Raw genomic sequence first — 21,637 nt, 5'->3', positions numbered from 1 at the left:
GCAAATAATATCGGATGCATTCAAAAATACTTATATTTGTACAGATACTCAAGATCCTTTTCCAAACGTGGTTCAGATAATTTACTTTCAAGGACATGCCATTTAGAGGAAACAGCCACTCTTTCCCAGCTCTCCAGGTCAGCAAAACAACTTCCTCATGTATATTGCTTGCTATATACAACAGTACTTGTTTAAGAGTCTGCTGTGAAGGGCTTTGCTCTGAGTATTTCTCCCTGAAAACCATTAAGGCACATCCATAGGAGGATTTTAACTTTTCAGACTTCATACCTATTATCATAAATATTATGTATTTATGTGATATTAAAGCACAAGTCCTAGTAGCTCTAATTTGTATTGCATTTTAGTTTTTCATACTATTGCTTAGGTTTGATTTCTTAATCTTTCACAGGTCAAGTAACTAAAGCAAAAGATCTCATGACTTGCCTTTTATTGCTGTACAAGTATGAGTTTCCCTAGGCAGTCTTTCCTTTATCAACTTCCTATTGCTGATAGGGACAGAAATGCATTGTTGTGAAAACATGAGCCTGAAATGGGAAATATTTTACAAAAAAAAACATTGCTGGCTAACATCACCCCAAGGAGCATATCATAAAGCTGATAGGGGTAAAGACTGTTCCAAGTCCATCTGTCAAGAAAGAGCTGAAAATTCAGAAACATTCTTACAGACCTTTAGAACAAACAGAAGAACAGCATTTGCATTAAAAGCACATTAAAACCATATAAAGTACTGTAAATTATATTAAAAAAAATTCCAAGACACAGCAGTTACAGATTATCAAAGTGAGAGACAGTTGAGAAGCAAAAGTTTTTTGTTCAGTTCTTGTTTTTTTTTCCTTAGCAATAGCAGCATTTTGGCACAAAGGCAAATGCAGAAGATAGAGAAAAACAGGCAGACAAGGTACAGAGAAAGTTACAGAATCTACAACAAGCATGCCACAGTTCAGCAGGACCAAAAGCACAGTAAGAGCTGTCCCCAACTTCCCTTTCCCAGAGAGAATGGCAGCCACTGCTCAAAGCTTGTTGCCACTTTCCCCACTGAAGGGTTCCAGTTTGGCCATAACCTCCCCTGGGAGCAGCAGGGCAGAGGCCACACAGGCTCTGTGCAAACCCCTCACACAAAGGGTGACTCCAGCTGAGTGCTGAACAGACCTCAACCTGCTGATCACAGACTGTGCCCTGCAGCCACTGCTCTACAAGGGACAGACAGAACTCACTCCATGCCAGCCAGCACTGTGGCCACCCAGGCAGGGACTGACATCTTTAGCAAGGTTAATCCACGTCAAACGGGTTAGTGACAGCACAAGGAAGGGCTTGGTGTGACCAATCTCACCTTGGCGTGACCAATCTCACCTCACCTGACTAAACCTGCTGAAGGCTACTCTGTGGTTGAATATATTTTAAGCATTAAGCTGGTTTGGTGATAAAGCAAAGGGGACAGTGAATGTAGGGAGAAAACCCATGCAATTTACATCCATTTGGGATTTCATGGCAACTACTAAAAAGCAGGACTTGCATGAGTCACCATAAAGCTCTCTGACAAAAGCACTTTTGCTAACTCTGAGCAGAATTTAACTCTCAGGTATAAAATTTTTAAATGGCTGCCTTTTTGTATATTCCACAATGGATGTAACTGTTGTACACCTTCCCTTTGCCTTCTCAGTTATATTTGCATCTCCACCAAAAATCAAACCTGAGCATGTTACATGCTTTTCTGCTTTTACTAAATCCCTTTAGAGGCAACTAACACTCTACACCAAGACCTACCCCACTACTGAGCATTAGTTCAGATCTCAAGGCCTGAAATTGCTATTCCCAAATTCCATTTGGTGGTCTTGCCCTAAAGGAAGTAAAACACTTTCAGATGTATGACCTGTACTAGGTGAGTGACCAGATGGATGAAGTGGAGGAAACAGATCCGTGCCTCTGTCTTCATCTCAGACAGGTTTTTGCTCAAGGTATTTGTCTAGGCTACAGTGAAAGCTTGCAAGAAGGAATATATACCAAAAGTTTAAATTCAGGAGTTACACTGAGATGTAATCTTACAGACTCCTTTTGATTATTCAGGAAAAATATCCTGTTCTTCCACTGTATAGGTAAAATTGGTAGTTCAAAAAGATTTGTTTTTGAAACCATAAATAACTGTAAAACCCACACAGGTTTCCTGACCTAGCTACCCAGCAGGAAGGGGAGCTGAAGGTAAGTACCTACAGGACATGACTGCTGCTCTAACAGAGAACTGACCTGCCTTTAATGCCACTGTGGATTGTTTTTACAATACATTGTATTTTGCTTCCTCCTGCTTCTTAACCATTGCTAAGTCAGTCAGTAGTTCCAAGAGTTACTTAAATCATACTGCACAAAGAAAACAAAACACAGCTCTAATGGTATTTCTTTAGCACAACAGAGGCACTGCTCACCTCTTCTAGCACTGAATGCACTTCTGCCATGCACACATGAGAATGCACCACAACACCTGCCTGAAATACCAGCTAAGCTCAGCATGTCCTAATGCACTCAGGGCACTGCAAGGGGCAAAGCTTTAAAAGGTCCAACAGCTCAACAGAACATTATGCTACAGTTATACACTGCTCTAAAAAGCACAAAGCAAACAGAAGGAGCCCTAGATTTCAAGTTTTGCCATTAGACAAAATGGTGTCTGTTCCATCTTACTGCTCTGGAAGTACTTCAGTGCTGCTACAGGATTGTGCCACCACTACAGAAGGAGACATCTGAGTTATAGCTGATTTTTGCCTGGTTTATAGAAGTTTATCACAAACTATGCCCTACTGTTTGCTCTGCTTAGTGAACATTTAGGTGCTACTTGCTGAATGTTCCTTTGTAAAAGCAATTAAATTCGATTTGTTGGAAGGACTAAACCAAAGGAGATTTTCTGCCAGCAGTTGCTGTGATAAACTAATTGCTAAATGTAATTCAAATCTCCTCCTTCTAATTATCATCACCTACAGCTTCACTCCACAAAACCCCTTGTGCTCACATCAGTTGCCGTGTATCAATAAATATTTTTTCTATTTATCTTTAAGAATATGCTCCAAGCTACAAAAAAACAAAGTTTTTTCACTTTCAGAGAAAGCAGTTTTAAATCTATCTAGTTATGCAAAAAATGCTGCAGTTCACACATCTGCTCATAGCATTTTGCAAATATCATTCTTCCCTACCTCTTTCTCACTTTTGCCATATGGAAATTGCACACACACAAAAGAGGAAATCTTGAAAGTAACTACACTCCAAAAATCAACACACTAAGGATAAATTTCTGTCAGATTGCATTCAGTTACAATCTTAGAAACACTTGTATAATAATATAAAGTCAAAGAACACCATGATTTTTATCTGCTCCTGTGTTAAAGTCTTCTCAACTGGTACTATGCAAACATTCTTTTCTCAAAGAATTGCTCTAAGTATGTTCCCTTTCTAAAAGCAGCTGATTTCGCTTATTCATAGTCTTGCAGAACAAGTACTAGAAATTACTATTTCTTCCTTTTTCTGACATCACAAAATGAGCACTTGGGGGCTGGGCAAACGAGCATTTGTAGCACAGACACTTCTCTCGTGTTAGAAGGAATTAGAATTTCAAGTTAAAAGGGAAAACTATGTCACAGTAAGACACACACATTCACCACCCCACTTGCACAGCCACGACCAGGAGCAGCACAGATGCTGGCAGAGGGAAGAGCACCATGACCTGCCAGCACCATGAAATTCAAGGGGTTTAAGGAACCCAATCCCATTAGCTGTCAGACACCCAGAGTTCCAAAGGAGACACAATCCAAAGATAATGGGATCTTTCCCATTCAAGTACCAGATTAATAAAGAGAATCTTGGGAGAACAAGAAACCACACCCAGAATTCAGGAAAACACAGAAATCCAGTTTATGAGCTATTCCAGTTCTTTATAACAACTTTCAATTTCACTGACATTGAGCTGCATACATTACAGGGCTCTTTATCTGGGCTGACTCAGAGGAGACCCTCAACTGAGCATCTGTGTTTTCCTGGTATTCTTTCAAAAATGTCCTTGAAAGAACTGAGAACATCTAGGCCCCAAAGCCACAGTGCAAAATAATATATTGAGATTTCTATGTAGCACACAAAATTCACAAGGCACCGCAAAAACCAAACGAGTTACACAGCTCAAAGGTGGATGACATTAAATCTCACTGGTCAGCAGGCTGCCCACAGAATTCCCCTAGGATCTGCCCGAGAACTTCTGACTGGACATAGAGAAAGGGAACCCCAAATGCCAGCAGCTGACACATGAAAAATGAGTCCAGAGGGTTCTGGGCTACGTGGTGCCCAATGGAGGAGACTTTGCTGTGCAGGCGCTGGCTCAGCACCCTAACTCTGCCCACGAGGCCGAGTGAGAACTGCACCACCCTGCCAAAGAAGGAAGCGGAGCTACCTGGGGCCCTCTCTGCTGAGCTGGGGAGGCTGCTGGCCCGTCCGCTCCCATCGCTGGCCATGGCGTCCTGCACAGGTCCTTTGGTGTCCTGCAAGAAGGTGGGGCAAGTTAAACTCAGGTTAAAGTTGGAATTGCTGTGTGTACTGAACAGCTGAGCGAGGAATTGAGATGCCTCGCAAGCATCGTGTAAGGAAAGCTCTGAAAAACAAACATGCTCCTTCTCAGTTTAAGGCTTTATTAAAGCTCTGAAAAACAAACTGGATAGCCAAGAAAGTCACAGCTGTAAGAGCCCTTAATCTGCTCCTCTGGGAAATAAAACAGGTACCATTTCTAGTCTTTATTTTTGGCAGGAAGTATGGCACATATTGGGATAGATCCACTATCCTTGCAAAAGGAGTACAGCTTCAGCTTGTACTAATAAAACCTGACAATCAGGCAGGACAGGCACCACTGCTTGCACAAAGAAAAATATAATTTAAGGGACAAGGGCAGCTTGCAGCATGCAAGCTTAACAGAACTTAAGAAACCAGCATGTAGCTTGCTCAGAGTATGTGAAAATACTGAAAAGGGGCTTGAGGAGAAAAATGAGGTGCCTTGGATTATAACAACAAAAGCTGAGGGACAGCTGAGCCCATTCTGTATAACAGTGTCTCTTCATCCTATATTTACAGCACAAATACTTCTATTTTGATAGTATAGGAAAGGGGATATTCTCTATTTTCATGCAGCTTCCTGTTAACATGCAGCAGACCTTCAGAAATGAAGGTATGTGATTTTCATAGCTTATGCAAGAGGGGTAGAACTTTGTGTTTCAAAGGAAATGCAAACAATTTGTTTCATCTTAGGCAAAACCACAGAGAAACAAAGCAAAACTAGAACTGGTAACATTATTCATTTAGTCTCAGCATCCACTGAGAAATTATTTCAGCTGACAAGAAAAACAAATCAAAATTCTGTTTTGAACAGGATAGCACATAATTTGATAATAAGTACCATGAAAAGAGCAGTACTAAGTAGAGGAATTGCTTTTAAATAAGATTTAGTTGAACTGTAAGCTTTCATGATAGATAAAGCAACTAAATGCACCCTGAATTTTTCTACTTTCTGAAAAAATCCCAAACCATCACACATGTTTTGTCAATGTTAAGAACCCAAATCTATTAACACAGCACATTAGATGAAAACAATGAGTTACCTTTCCTGACAGAGGACCCACTGCTGGCCTCTTCCTCTGAGCATAACCAGAGACTCTGTAACAGTAGTGAGGTTTACAGTAGAATTTGCCTGCAGATAAAACACAAATGATGGTCAGGAAGAGGAACACAGGAATTTAGCACAATATAAATGTCCATCTCACTGCAACTTGTTTTCTGCTGCCACTCCTGTTGCTCTTTCTAATTTCTTCACTATATGCAGAGGCAAACACTGGCTGAAGTTTTAGCTCCAGCCCTGCTCTCTCCCCTTGTAACTAGGCTCTTTTCCATTGGGTGCCTGACAGCCATTTAGTTTAAAATCCTATCAAACACCAAAGCAAAGCTGTGAGGCTTGTGTGGCATCACATGCTAACAATGCGGCAGTGTGTGAGGAACAAAGAAACCATCACATGAAAAGCTGGCAGAAGCACTTTTGGAAAAAGCAAGAATGAATACAACCAGCAGAGCAAAGTGGGAGAGGACAGCGTTAACTCCCAAAGAACCATCTCTAAAAATGCACAGTGGCTACTTGTAAAACGGATAATGACTCATTTTCACAAATAAGACCTTTTGCGATCCTGCTGGTTTGCTAACACCCCAGAAGTCTAGAGAGGTTTCTCACTGCTATCTGAGCCCTGCCAGGAAGACAAAGCAGCATTAGCAATACCATCATGCAAATACTACTGGTACTAATAAAAGCAGCAAGCTGATGCCTCATAATTATCTTCCACTGTACCTTTGTCAGTGTATCCTGCATGGCATATGCAGCCCATAGCACTCTCCAGTGCCATCCCATTCCTAGAGCTTTGCCAATGCATTCCCAACACATATTCTGACCTCTGCCTCTAATTTCTCTGTGCTGCTATTTGCAAAATAACAGCACAGAGATGGAGAAGTGACAAACATCTTTCTAGAAATCTTTACTTCAATAAGTATTTCTTAATGTTTACTCATACCAAAACCTGCTTTTTGACATTGTCTGAAATGAGCAACAACTGAAAAGCTCTTACACAAAAACTCTCTGACTCTGAAGCCTAAAACCAGACACTGACTGCAGAATGCTTGTCAGCCCAAACAGCCAGATGAACAGCAACAATGTGTGCATAGCTTTGGTTTTTTAACTCTCAAAGAAAACTCAGAATGAAATACAAGCTACATTTTCACAACAGATAGATACCACAGATTTCTGTTTAGCCACATCTGCTTCATATACACACACAAATGTTGGGCATATAATACTTCAGAATGAATGCTATAAGCCTGCTGAAACTCCAAGCTTTGTGTTTGCTTCACTGAGAACTGTCTGGCCATAACTGCACACACAAGCATGCCTGCAGAGGGAATCACTAAAAATCTGGTGGTAAAAACTGCTTCAGCCCATACAGCTGACAGAGGAGCTCAGTCTGTTACTGCTTAACAGACAGTCAGATATTCAGTTACTTGTGAGTGCTCAAAATAACAGCAGTGCTCAAAAAATGCTTTTCCCCAGCTTTGATTTCTGACAAAGATGTTGCTTTTATATGTTGATCTCAAAATTACCAATGGCCCCTTTAAACTTGCATGCCAAGTCTGATGACCTTCCAGACAAGCAATAAAGGGGTTTCTATTCCTTACTGGGAGTCTGGTTTGATTCTAAGTTTCCTCAACTCTTCACAACCCAGCAAATCCATTAGTTAAAGTCATTATATAATGCGTTATGAATACACAATTTTAGTTCTTTTTTTGCCCCTTAAACCAGATGGTGTTTCCGCAGCCATTTTTCTACCCAGTATATATTAAAAGATTGTTCTTACACAGAATGGACACCCATCAATTTCAATCTGCAGTAGAATATCTTGGAGTGTCATCCTGTGACATCAATTTAAAATTTTTACTTCATCTTCATCTCAATCAGTGGGAAAAATACAGGTACTAACACTTTTTTCTTGTTATTCTGTTTTCTACACCATTATGTCTGAAACAGAATCCTTTGCACCTTACTTGTCACTAGTTTTACACCATTTTACACTTATTTTCCTACTGAGATTGGATTAAAGATAGGCAGCTGTGTAAGAAAATAAATTCATACCTGCTGATGTGAATCAATATTTACCTCAAATACTTTCTCATACATTTTTGTCAATCACTGCTCAAAAACTGTAGTACACAGCTACCCTTACAAGGAAATGACTTTTCACAAGTGATGGATGATCCTAAATTATTACTTTCAATATGCACGCTTTGCTGATTAACAGTTTCTTTCACCTGCTGCCATATTGTCTGGTTTCTCAGACTTGTAGGGCATATCTGAAGCTTCCCTTTGTTCTTAGCATGTTAGATTCTCTTAATTGAGGCATCAGCAAGTTTTGTAATCATATTCTTTTCTCCTTAGTCTATCAGATACAAAAAATAAGCCATTACTGAATCTTCAGTAACTACTGCTACAACAGTCTAACATTGACTTACCTCTACTCAACTTTAATGTTCCATGTTTTCTATATAAGTAGAACTCAGCTTGTAATGACCAATTATCAACAGCCCCTGATAATAAGTTCCTGTTTTATTACATCTAAAATAAACATACAGAGTTGGACAGTTGTGGTACCTTCAAGAAGAACAAGCTGATCGCATTTCTCTCCAACTTGTTATTTTCTCTTAAGTAGTATTAAACACTCAGGGGTTTTATTTAAATACTGTCAGATGAGGACAGTAAAAAGTCTAGCCCTCAAACTCAGCCTGTGAAGCTTTTTAAAGCCTCCAGTTACTATTTGTTTACCCTGCACTCCAGCAGCTGTTAATGATGCCTTAAGTTTTAGATTTCATATTTTCCAGATTCTGTACTGCCTTAGTGTGTAAATCTGAACTTCATAAAAAGTGTTAGCAAGTTCTCTTGACAGTTTAGTCAGACAAAACAATCCTTTTCCAGCCTGAGAACCAAGGACACTGTTGCAGCTTTCAGTCCAAAAGTGTGAACAATGGTGAATTGAGGAGAGCAATCTGGGATGTTGGGACTTCAGAACCTGAAGCTGCAATTGGACAATTAACCCAAATATGGAAATGGACCAAAACTTATAAAAGTGTGAAAACTCATGACCTGCCATCCATCTTGGGTGGAGCCATGGCCAGGCACTTGTACTGCCAGGGTGTAACCTTTAAAGAAATCCCTCCTTTACTCCTTCAGCTCTGTCTAGCCTCTGTTCCAGGTAGCCTCTGCAGGCACCACTGCAATGTTAACTCCTATGGGTTTGGCTGCTCTGCTGCCGCCATGACCTGGCCATAGGAAATCCCCAAAGCTCCAACAGCTGGAGAGATGGCGTCTGGGGAATGGAAGTCACCCTGCTCCCTAACTCACCAAACAGTTTTTAAGTGACAGAAGATCTGCCAGGCCAGGAGGAGCCTGGTGACCAGAGGCCCTTCCCTTACCGTCCTCGATGTCGTAGGCGTAGGAGGACAGGCGCAGGGTGGTGGCGCAGTACTCGCACTTGAAGCAGCTGCGGTGGAAGAACTTGCCCTCGGCGCTCAGCCTCTCCATCACGTAGACCCGCTTGCGGCAGAAGTAGCACACGTCGCTGCCTCCCAGGTTCTGGGGGAACTCCTTCTTGAGTGAGCCCTGGACACAAACAGGGATGGCTGAATTTGTGTGTCCAGCCTCACTGAGATCACACACCCAGGTCATGTTTTCTCTTTGGTTATGTGGACACGGGAGCACCTGGACGCTGCTGCAGTTCTTGGACACAACTCACATTGGTTTTAACCAGGACACCAAAAACTAACCTTGTTGTCCAGGAAAAAGGCTCCTAGGATGCCATGCCTACATAAGTTCTGGATAGATGAGTGGACACCAGTATTACTAATGAGGACCCTGAAATCAGTGACTTAAGGAGGCATTTGAAGAAAGGCAAAACCATTAGAACATCCTGAAACAGCAATTCTTAGACCTACATTACCAAAACCAGTGTCTCCTCCAGAAAGCAGCAGTGCAGAAGTGTTATGAACAGTTTTCTCAAGTCATTACACCCAGTCTTTGGACGCTGGCATTAGGTTAAAATATTTGGCAAAGGAAACGAGGATAGGAGTGAGGGTGGATGGAGAAAGGGAAACAAAAATGTCTCACAGAGCTACAACAGATTCCATCAGTGGCGTAACAAAACTCACAAAACTGGTGGACACTCACAAAACTTGAGATCTACACAACATCTAAGCACAAACACACTTCATCTCTGGCACATTGTCTTACCAGTTCCTTCTTGTCTAGAAGGGTTTTGGGCTGCTCTTTCCTTTGAAGCTGATTGGCTATCTGCTCAGCCAATGAGCTCACTCCGCCTGTGTACATCTTTATGTACTTCTACCAGATGGGTTGAATAAAACAAGAGTGATGTGAGAAAAGAAAAAAAGAATCAAATTAAAAAAAATTAATTAGAACGATGAGAGGTTAGGTGGTGAAAAGGTGCAGAGAGGTCAAATCATGCCAAGACAGTGGACAAATAAAGTGACAAGTAGTAATAGCAAAGCCGGTGTCATCAGAAATCACCAGTACAGTCCAGGATCACCTGTAGGAACAGACAGGAAGGCTTGCATTTTGCATTTTTTAAGTGTTCCAGAAATACTATGATGAAGGGAGCAGATCTTGTTTTCATCTGTGGGGTATTTTGTCCCTGGAAACTTGAGTATAGACACTTCTAAAAGATGAGACTAAATATAGGTTAGATTTTAGGTTCCAGGTAAAATTGACATCAGAAACAAAGACCTTTCAGAAGGCATGTTACCAAGTCTAATGCAACATGCTGATTTACAACAGTATATTTGTGTACTTTGCACTTGGAAAGAATTAATTTACAGAGCATTCACAGAGCAGGGAGAAGCCCTTAACTAAAGAACTCACAGTGAGTCAAAAGTATTAATTCTTCCAGTCCTAAAAATACGCAGAGGTTTAGATGGAAAAAAAGATGGAAGAGCCTTCATCCAATGCATTAAAGTCATACCTGCATACATCTGGAACATATATTTGTTCAACCCTGAACATGGCTTTATGACTTGGCTTTTCTCCATCATGGGCACAGACTGACTCCATAACTCTGGATATCTGAAAACCCTCCAGTATTTTCAGCAGTCTAGGCAAGTTGGCTGTTACCTTAGATGGTACCAAATGAGTGTCTGCAAGCCAAATTCAATCACTGCAGGAGTGGAGAAAGTGTTTTTCACAGGAAACACAACCACTGGCAATAATTACATGGTTAAGAAAATGAGGTGGTTACATCCATGTTAGCTCAATCCCACTGCAAACGCCACGGGTTTGACTCAGAGCAGCAAAGAGCATGCCAAGCAACTTCCCTTTTTCACACTAAGCAGCATTTTGAATGTTTCTAGCTGGATTCTCAGTTAATACAGGATCAGAGAGCCACTCAGCTTCTAGCAAGTGGGAAATGCCAAGGATAACAAAAGGAAAGTTGTATCTTAAAAACCCCTTTACTTATAGCAAAACTTGCTTGAAGCACAGTAGTTATTTCCCTCAACTAATAACTAATTTAATATGTGTGGTTATTAGCCTTTTAGGAATGTTTAAAATCTTCACAAGTTCAGACTTGAGAACAGCAGGAAGTATCAGAGAAACTGAAATTCAGCATAGAATGAGCACTTCTTTGGGGAAAAAGATTATGAAAATGGAGTGCTCAGCCAGAGATTACTGCTGCTGTCATTACAGTCCTAATTCCTTAAGCTCTCTGTCACTGCAGTAATCAGGGGAGGGTTTATTTCTACCCAGAAAGCATTTACACCTTTCTATTGATTCCATTCCAAGGGGCAGAACACTTGCAGTATTTCTATATGCAAGAAATAACAAATGATTTGTCTCTGTGTCTCCCAGGTTCCATGTGTTTCCAAGTTCCACATACATATGTGCAGAGTTGCTTTTCAATGACATACATGTCATCAAACATGACATTTAAAATGGTGCTCACTTCTAAAATTTTCTTCATCATTGATTTTTAACTAGCAATCATCATAATTTGGCCAAGAGTTTTCTGTTTCCTCTGAATGATCAGAGCTTTTGAGGCTTTTTGAGTTTCCTTAGAAGAGAGATCAGGCATTTCCAAGAGAAAACTTCCTTCTAGCTGAACCAGGTTTCCCCTAATCAAGCTTTGATTTGAAACCTTCAACTGCAGATCCTTCAGGACCTTGAAAATTCTACCAGCATGTAACATGTTCCATGCTAAGAAAAATGAATGTTAATATTAACTGACAGTACCTTGGACTATTTGTGTGAGAAATTTACTTGCTGAATTTTTAATTTGGAGTTCTGTGTTTCTGATTTGTTTTGCTTTTTGCCTACATATCACATCTGGCCTAATTATGAGTATCGAGTGAAGCATTTTATCTTTCTTTCCATGGTCTTCCAGACTTACAACATTCCGCAACATTTTCAAAAGGAGCCAAAGAACCTGCTCCAGCTTAGGTCAAATCAAGTTCCTGCTGTTTATGTAGGACAACTGTAACTAGTTCAAATTCTCAGTGATCTTTCAAAAAGCCAAAGCACTTTTTATTTCACACTGTCCATTAACCACATATGCACAAACACATTCTGTTGTTTAGCCCAAAACTTCAACAAAAGCAGCAAGCAAAACCAGAAAGCTTCACTGCAAAGCCAGAAGGACTACCAGTGCTCAAAACCCCTGGTCTGAGTGAGAGATGCACCACAAACTTCTCACAGACACTAATGTTAAAAAACATTTAGTTTCAAACTGCTCTATGGCTGGCAACACCCGAGCTGCGCTGGGCACAGGCTGCTTTGTGCAGGGACAAGCACAGAGGCTCTGCAGGTGGAGCAGTGCCAGCCTGGCTGTGTCCTGTGAGTGTCCTTGGCAAGCAAAGGCAGCTGGGTGCACCTGGAGTGCTCAGGTGAGGGCTACCTGGCGCAGGGAGTCGGAGGAGGGTGAGGAAGGGCGGTTGGAAGAGCGGAGGCTACGGGAGAGCTCCCACTGGTCAACAAAGAATCGGCGAGACGGCTCCGTCTCAGGCTAAAACATAAAATAAACATCAACACAATCATACATGTGCTCTTCCAAGAGAGAAGAGAAAATAATCATAAAAAAAAAAAACAGCCCAGGCTTTTCTAACTACCATCAAGAACAATTTTTTAAGGACTCTTACAGGAAAACTTTGAGAAAAACACCCAGGGTATCTTTACTTTCTCCCTAGCGAGGCAGAGTAGTTATTCCAAATTTGCTCTTTATTACGTTTTATATTATTTAGGACCATTTGGAAGCAGTTACCTACTTCCACAGATGTCCAACCTCCTGTAATTCAACCAACTAAGCCACTGGCAAAGACCCCAAATCAATTTCCTCTGCTCCTTCTGTATCTCCCATTGTTCTCTATTACTGGCCCAAGGCACTAAGATCATCTTTCAGGCCATGTGAGACCTCTTCTTCATTTTAACTATATAAAGCAAAACTCTGTTCTCCTAGGGGACAGAAGAGAAAGAAGTTAGCTTGTATGTATTTCCAGTAATTAACAGCAAATTTCCAACCTAAAAATTACTGTAAAATGATTAGAAACACTGAACAAAATAAAAAATGTATCAATATAAAATAATCTGCTGATCTTGATTATCAAATGGCAAAGAATAAATCACAGACTGAGAACCTGCATCTTTCTCAAACTGGTTTCTCACAGGAGAACCCAAAATTTGGTCTTCCAATATGCCCTTATCATCATCTCTACAGATGATTATGCCCATCCTCCAATGAATACTTCATATAAGTAGGGAAAAAGTTGGAAGTATTGGACAAACAGCACTGGAAGAAACTTGCATTCCTAAAAATTATAGTCTGGAAATAAAAAAATAGTCACATTACAAATAACTGGCTTCTTTGAGAAATAAATTATGGTTTTAGTTATAAAAAGGAAAACTAAATGTCATGTAATTGCATGACCCATGAAAAGACCTACTTCTAGCCACTTGGAATAGGCTAACCTCAAGATTAAATTTACTGAGCAAAATGCAAAAGAGCTTGGCTTTCACAATTTCCCCAATTTATGGAAATATAATTGTTCATACAAAAATTTTCAGTAAATGAACATTTAATCAAGTTTCTTCTCTGTAAATGTCCTTACTTTGCTAAGCCTCCTCTTTCTCAGTATTTTCTTTGTTCTTCTCTGAAATCCCTCATCATAATCCATCATTGCTTGCAGTGTTCCAACATCTGTTTCCTTTTTCCTCTCTGCCCTACCCACTTTATGCTTTCCTCTACTTTGTGTTCTCAGTCTCTCCTCCTTCTCAATTCTGCATGATACAGAAATTAGACAATTTCAAAAATAATTGCTATCTTTGCATCTCCACACTCAGAAGGAGCTTAAAAATTGCCAGAGAACACTACAAAAGGTAGGAGCAAAGTATTTTGGTCTAGATCTTGATTTCTCCGTCATCATTTTAACTGAATAAGGAAATGCACATGAGCATTGTGGGCCCTGCTTGAGATATTAGCTTTGTTTAAGGTAGAGTTCTTATTCAGGCCTTCACAGCCAAAACTTCAAATCTAGCCAAAGGTTTGCTGTTCCTTCTTGGAGAACAGCTCCTGTGATTTTAGCCATCAGAAAAAGATGGCATCCCAAAAAAACCCCAATGACATGAAGTGACCTAGATGTCACAAAATTCTTTTTAGTAGGGCTTGCAAAAGTTGTGCCCACCAGCAAAAGTTCTGGGACTGTTTATGCTCCAGCTCAAGTAGACAGATTGATTTGGGATGGTTAACTCAAAACAGTTAAGTTATAAAACAAAATCACTTCTGTAGATGGTGCTTTCCAAAAAAGCACTCTGCAGTTTGCCAAGCACTGCTGAAGATAACTGAAAACAGAGAGCAACCAAAGAAACCACAGTTCAAACTGGCATGCTCCCATAGCCCAAAGACAACAGACTGGGGAGAAAATTAGGCACAAAAAACAAAACAAAACAAAACAGAAGTGTACACTGCAATCAAAGACAATCTGCACAAACTGCCAGCTCTACCATTGGAAACAACTGCACAGGAAGGATGGACACACAAGTAGTACTACAGAGCCAGGGATTAAGCTTGGAAATTGTGAATATTCTTGCTTCCACAAGCAAGTAAAATTTGCAAGGGACTGACTGCTAAATGACCACTGTGAGATGACTTGATCCAGAGCCCAGCTGGTTTTCAGCATTTATTCATTTATTCTGAAGTTTACTGGCTGCTTTTTACTTCATTGTTTATATCCTGTTTTGAGGAACAGAAAGGGTCACTCACCAAACAAGGAGACAGCTAAGAAAAGGCAAGTCAAATAAAGACACTAAAATAAAGACAAAAATAGTCTTGATGGTTGTTTTAACCACATGACCGTAGAGCAGTGGCCATCATATTTTGGTGATTTTTTCCTCTTCCTGCCCCAAGATTTCACCTGTACCCAGAATCCCCCAGTGCTCCAGGACACCAGCTAGGCAGGGCTGTAGTCACCTGATGCCTCAGTGCACGTCTGGACTCCAGGAGGGCAGCCAGCTGACATGCCCTTTGCTCAATACTCATGGGCACATGGTCATGAGACAATAAACGAGGAGATCTCTGCGAGACGAGGAAGGAGGCAGGATGTAAACAAACCAGCACAAAAACGAGGGGACACCAAAATGCCAGCCAAAAGGTATGACATTCACATGCACAACAGTAACAGAAGCTCTCATGTGAAAACTGGGGTTTTTCCCCCCTCAGTGTGTACTTTTCTAATGAAGTGCTACATTTTGACCCTCAGGGGGAAGAAAAAATTGGTTACATTAATTCACAACTCTTCTTAGGACTGCAGCAGCCAAAATCAAACAAGCACATAGCCTTTCTCTCTGGCATTACCATCAAAAAATAATTCTAAAATGTGGTTTTGTCATGCACAAAGGGCCTTATTTGTCAAGTTTATTTATCCAGAGTTCTGCATTCTCAAGGATTTCCTTTAAATATCTCAACCTGTACCTATTTGTTTCTCAGATTTTGTGTACAGAAACACATTTTAGGATAATGTATTTCGGTTCTCATAAAGAATGAATTAATTTCTTAAAGATGGTGGTATATGCAAAGTAAATAGTCCACATGCCAAAGAGAGCATGTTTAATGAGCCTGTCTAAATAAAGCAAAGAATAGTACAATCAAACACTCACAGAAGCTGCCAGTTTTACTTATGCAACTCCACTGTCCTACTTGTTCTTATTGCACTACCAAGTCAATACACCCCAGGCACAATATTTGACACCTCTGCTGTTCTGGTCTTTCATATCAATGTTCCTAAAGTGCTGTGTGGTGCACTTGATGACATGAAAAAAGGCCTAGCAGGTGACCTGCTATATAAGTCACTGTAGCACCACACAGCCTTCAGCTAATTTGTTTGCGGAATACAAAAGTAAATGGACGGGAACTACAAACATGTGCATCAAGAAATCTGAGGCTTGATCTGTCAAGAATGCCAGGGTGCAGCTCTGTATTACTAATTGTTCTCCAATGCAGAACAGAAAATCGGGCTCACACCCAGTTTACAGGAAACACTCTTCCCATTCAGATGCATTAATAATACTCTCTACTTTCAAGCTGCTTTCTGTTCCACCTACTCCTTCCTACTAGATCATTTTCACTAAAACTGGGGTCTGTTATGAAGCTGTGGGCTTCTGTGTCATTGCAGACACGTGTATTCATTTTCTACTGCCTGTCAGAAAACATTCAGCCCACAAAAGGCTTTTGTTAGAACACATTCTGGAAGTTGCAACAGTTTTATTGCTGGCTTCCATTTATGACTTAATTCATTCAAAGCCTGTACTGGAATGTCAATTAATTTGTCAATATGAATTCAAATCAACTGGTCCTTTTGAGTGCCTATCTTTTATTTTCCCATGCTTCTGTATAATACTGAGCCATTCAGACAGACTGTTGAATATTTCATTGTTAAGAAGGCTTCAAAGTCTCTATACTAAATAATGCCTCATCATTTTTCCTTTTACTTTGGCCTGTAGGAGGCAAGATGGAATGCCAGTTGTTTAACCATCCAGAAAGCAAGCGGTGAACACAATGCAACCACGTTCGCATCAATTAGCACAACACATAACTCTTCTTGTTCTGCTACAGCCACAGCATACTTCCCTAAAGAGGTGTAAGAGACAAAGAAGAATGATAAGAGCCCAAGTGCTCGACCTAGGGCAAAATAAAAGCATATAGCAAACTGCTGATGAAGGCTTGTTATGCATTTATGTGGGTGTCACACAGGAGGGATCGCTCCTGGCTGACTCTCAGCAGTTGCAGCGTGCTAACAGCAGCATTAGGATAAGTGTGCTTCACCACCCCCTGGATCTGACCTCTGGATTGCACACATCCACCACAGCTTTGTGTCATCAGCACCCATGCCATTTGTTCATGCTTTTTTACCCTTTCCTGTCTGGGTCTCAGATCCCCGGAATAGCCAGCACCAGGTTCCCTGAATCTCTGCAGGCAACAAATGATGAGCTTAAAAACAATCACAGACCAACTTCCTAATCACAACACACTTTATCTGATTTTTCCTATGATGCAGGCAGAAAAGAAGCCACAACAAGAGCAGAAGTTTATTAAGAATAATTTAAACCTGGCAATAACAAGTTGGCTCCTGTAGAGAATTTTTTAAAGTATATATTTATATTAGGTCTATAAACAACAACATAGTACCACAATGTAATCAAATTAGTGCAATAAAGATGGTAAGGCACTCAGTATAACTCATACTGTGATGTTAGTTCAGAGGAAGGAGATGGAGAGTTTAAAAGAAGTGGCAGAATAAATGCAGTAGAAGAGCAGAATTAAAGGTTCTAAAAGACATCAGTGTAACATGGATACAGATCCATCTGACTTTCTATGAGGCCTGGGCCAAGACAATTTTAGGGGAAAAAAATCATTCCTAAGGAGAAAGAATGCTTCCAAAAGCACATTACTCTGACTGAGCCTAACATCAGTTCTGTAGGATTTTTATCAGAGGACAAAAATTCCTGAGTTAAAAGAAGGAAGACTTCCATAAAACACAACATAGAAAATGGTCAAAATACACTTGGCAGAGCTGGCCTTCATGATTAAACTAGGCAACCAAAAAGACACAAGACAAACAAACACTTGGAGAGGTGACAGAAGGAAAATACAGAGCTACAAGATCCTGTGAGTAAAAACAAATTTCTCTACCTGGAAAATGAATCCTACATTATAGATTAGAAGGTAAAACTCAGCATTTAACTACCTTTGTGTCTCCATCTGTAAGGTTGGGGAAAGCCTTTCTTCTTTCATAAAATGTATCCAACAAAATTTTCAGAGGATTTTGACATGAGGCAGGCAGCTAGCTATCACATCAGCTGATATTACACTGCAGGTTTCGCTCATGAAAAGGGCTTTCCTCACTCTTTCTACCCAGATGTCCTCTCCTGTATCCTTCTTGAAAAGGCTGCTGTTCACAGCAGAAAACCAACCCCTTTTTCTGTTAGGACAGTTTCAAATGGGATCAGTAGGCAGAGCTGATCTATCTTGCAGATGCAGACACCACAGAGGCAGCAAAGAATGTGTGTCCTGGAGGCTGACAATAATTAGACCAGATAAACTGCAACATGTAATTAAAATTTGAGAAATCAGCAATAATGCAAGTCAAACTTTCTGCCAAAGAATAAAACTTGTCTACTCTGCTAAAAGGTAATGCTCCTTTACAGTTTATAGGCTCAAGAGCTCAGCAAAGACAGTTCAGCTTCACCTCTGGGGAAACTAATTTGTACAATCCTTATGTGATGTCATGACAGCTCAATGGGACTGCACCTGCCTTTTCAGGACCTCTAGCTCAGAACTGATCAAGAAGTAGATTTGAAGGTAGGAAAATGAAACAATTTTAAAGGATACAACTGAAAGAAGCACAATGACAATATACAAGAAGACAGAAATATTAGAAGGATTTCAGGAAACATGTAACTGGACAGCAAATACATGTGCACAAACATCTGAAAGCACATTTATACAGTGGGCTCAGAACAGCTCTCACTGCTCCAGGTTCAAAGCCAGACTGAGACAAGAGCCTCGTGTGGGAGAAACAGAAGGACCACAGTGGACATGTGAAGGCCACTACAACACTCAAAAGCCACTTCAGATAAGCAATCCTATAAAAGTTTAATGGATACAAGAGCAAATTTTCAGTCACACCTATTTAAACAGACAGTAGACATGGAACAAAATTCAATTTTCTTTCCCTGCATTACTCCGAACTTTTAATTTCTACTTTGTTGCATCTGAAAACTAAGAAAGGGTTCTGTAATAAATCTGCCTACAGCAAAATCTCAGTCTCCAGTGGAGACTCTTCATGCTTCCAGTGAGTTAATGTTGCCTTATCTTCCTAACCTAAGAGGGTGAGAAGCCCCCATCAGCACCTGAAAGAAAGAAAACTGGAAGTGTATTTGTAAATAAGCTGTTTGGTAACTGAGCTAGTCACTTGTGCAAACAGCAATGAAGAGAAAGGGACAGAGCATGCAGAGGGAATCACCTGCTGCCTGGGATACGATGGAGAGGAGGATGGAGTGCAAGAAGAGAGCATGATCACTTTTTTGGGGCAGGTCCGAGAACGTTCCTTATGCCTCATCTTTTTTTAAAACAGAAAAAGAAAAAAAATCATAATAATGGTAGAAAAGAGGTAACATTACCAGTGGTTTGGTGAGACAGGCCAGAATGCATGAACTGAGACCATGATCTAAGCTTACACCTCTCTCAAATCAGCTAAAGCCACAGTGTATCTGAAGAGGAGACCCAAGTTTTTACCCAGAGCCACACAATCACATTTGACAGTCAGTGAACACAGATTTGTATCAATCAGCAATTAAACCAACAGCTTTTGAGTCAAGGTCTTACAATCAGTTAAAGGCAAAACTTGGAACTCCCCATAGCACAATTGGACCGCTCTTTTTGCTTCATGAAAAATTACTTATTGCTGAGCCTTAAAATGCTTAAAAATATCCATCCTGTTGACCTAATTACTCTTGCTTGCAGCTCATTACTAATACAATTCAAGTCTCAGTGTTCTGCTCCCAGCTCCAGATCTCTTCTCTCTTACAGACATTACACCATCTCAGGCAAGCTAAAATGTACAACATTCTGTTAGAACACAAATCCAGCTGGTTTATAGATAAAATGGAGCTGTATTTAATAGTCTGCATATTACACAATGCACATACATGTCCTCAGTTTAACACACCAGAAAACATGCTCTTCTAGTGCTGTACTCCTTGTTATGTAGGGTCTTTTTTCTCCACCATTTCTTGTTTATTAATGAGCCTTCAGCCTGATTTTTCTTTTCCTGCTGAGTTCTCACCAGAGCATATCTGGAAATGGTTGCACTGGGAAAAAACAAAATGCTGTGTACCCAAAGCCAGTGTTAGATAAGGCTCTAAAATCTGCACATGGTGTAGACATATTACAGATGTTTATTACTGCCCTTGCAAACGAGCTGGCACTAACATCTGTTTGGGTGCTCTCTTCCTTTTCAACAAAACAGTTAGATAAATAATACACTCCTCTATCTCAAACAGATGCTAAAAGCAGCTTAAACTGAAGCATATGACTTTGCACTGCAGTGGATAAGGAACATTTATATGTTGTTTCAAAAGGCTTAGCTATGAAGTCACTCATTTCTAACTGAAAGCATGGCAACGTTCTCAACCACAGAGCTGCTCGTGGATTTTCATCTGTCCATGGCCAAGTTTGCATTTCAAATGTCAAAATTTTCACAAAGTTGCTTATTTTTTCAAGGCAAATCTCAGAATGTAATATTGGATGAATGCATGAAGTACATGTTCCATCAGCCCTCCAGCAGAATGTATTTCTGAGCACACAAGAAAAGGCTGACTATAGGAATGCAGAAAATATATTTAAATTAAAAAATTAAAGGTAAAAAAGCAGTATTTGCAGAAGTCATTGGTGTTTTAAGTTCTCTCCTGGTGGGGTTTCAGCTCTTGCTGCCTTGGTCATCTCAGTCATTATTTATCTTCAAAAAACACAGTTCCAACAAAATTACTGCAAAGTTTGCACTTCTGCCCTTTGTGACACTTTAGGGAATGGTCTCAAAAGAATAAGCAGCAGATGTCCAGAGGCAGAAAAGATGTGCACCAAAAAACATGGGATCTCCATCCTACAAGTATCTTTGTACACATGAAACATGATTTAAGCTCATGTATGACAGACAAAAGCTGTTGCTGACAAGAGACCTACAGAACAATAGAAGACTGCTGAAGGCTACAAGATGAAAGTCTGGAAATCCAGGGCAAAATTCAGTTTAAAAGGCTTGTCTCTCACACCATGCCCAGTCAGATCCTCTTCTGGATAGACCATATGGCTTTCAAAGGCTTCATGATCCTGGATGAGATGCTCTTTGCCAAAAGCAGCCAAAATGGCTCAGAAAGCATAGAGCACATGATGGAAGATGTTCTTATACAAGCAGGCATCACCTTTCCAGGAGAGACAGCATTAAAGGTCTTGTGATGACAGTAAAAACTGCTTCAGAACAGATTCTCCCAGGATTTCACTCTTTCTAGGAATTCTCTCTTAGCAAGGTACCTCTACCTCACCTATACAACACACAGAGGTGTTGTATCTCCTGCTTTACAAGCTCAAGGAAACTGCTCACCTAATATCTTAATGCAAGGGTAAAACAAGATTTTAGATTTAAACTGGTAAGCAAGTACAGTTAAGGATCTCCACCTGACAGACACCAGCAGGCAATGCCCCAAGGCAGATGCCACTTTCTCTTCAGAACTGTGGGTCCAACCCAGACCATTTCCTTTGCAATTTTTTTCCTTGCAACCGCTCTTATGCTTTTGCAATATACTTTCCTCTTCCATGCAGTTTCCAAAAGACAGGAAGAACCAAACCTGTCAATCATAAAAGTGCCCTTCTCCCAAAGAGAGGATCTCAACTTCATTTTGCCAGCTAGTAAGAATATTAAGCAACCTGTGGTTTCTCTCAGTAACACCCAACACCTCCCGTGTGTCCCCTTA

The 21,637-nt window shown here is 40.4% G+C and overlaps 1 protein-coding gene across 22 annotated transcripts in view; it reads right to left on the bottom strand.

Annotated features, from left to right (window-relative positions):
- MICAL3 (microtubule associated monooxygenase, calponin and LIM domain containing 3) overlaps window positions 1-21,637 on the bottom strand; it is a 173,086-nt gene that overhangs the window by 62,145 nt on the left and 89,304 nt on the right. For 14 of the 22 annotated variants that reach the window (XM_063153805.1, XM_063153804.1, XM_063153813.1 and 11 more), the window contains exons 18-25: window positions 19,135-19,230; window positions 17,022-17,078; window positions 15,084-15,188; window positions 12,519-12,626; window positions 9,851-9,958; window positions 9,037-9,223; window positions 5,637-5,725; window positions 4,442-4,529 (exon numbers count right to left, since the gene is read on the bottom strand). In XM_063153805.1, coding sequence (XP_063009875.1) covers window positions 4,442-4,529; window positions 5,637-5,725; window positions 9,037-9,223; window positions 9,851-9,958; window positions 12,519-12,626; window positions 15,084-15,188; window positions 17,022-17,078; window positions 19,135-19,230 — 838 coding nt within the window. The remainder of the gene's footprint in view (window positions 1-4,441; window positions 4,530-5,636; window positions 5,726-9,036; window positions 9,224-9,850; window positions 9,959-12,518; window positions 12,627-15,083; window positions 15,189-17,021; window positions 17,079-19,134; window positions 19,231-21,637) is intronic. The other 8 variants (XM_063153822.1, XM_063153823.1, XM_063153824.1 and 5 more) reach the window with 4 other exon arrangements.

This window comes from Melospiza melodia, chromosome 4 (assembly GCF_035770615.1).
Source record: "Melospiza melodia melodia isolate bMelMel2 chromosome 4, bMelMel2.pri, whole genome shotgun sequence".
NCBI lineage: Eukaryota > Metazoa > Chordata > Aves > Passeriformes > Passerellidae > Melospiza > Melospiza melodia.
This window is presented reverse-complemented; position numbering and strand designations above follow the sequence as displayed.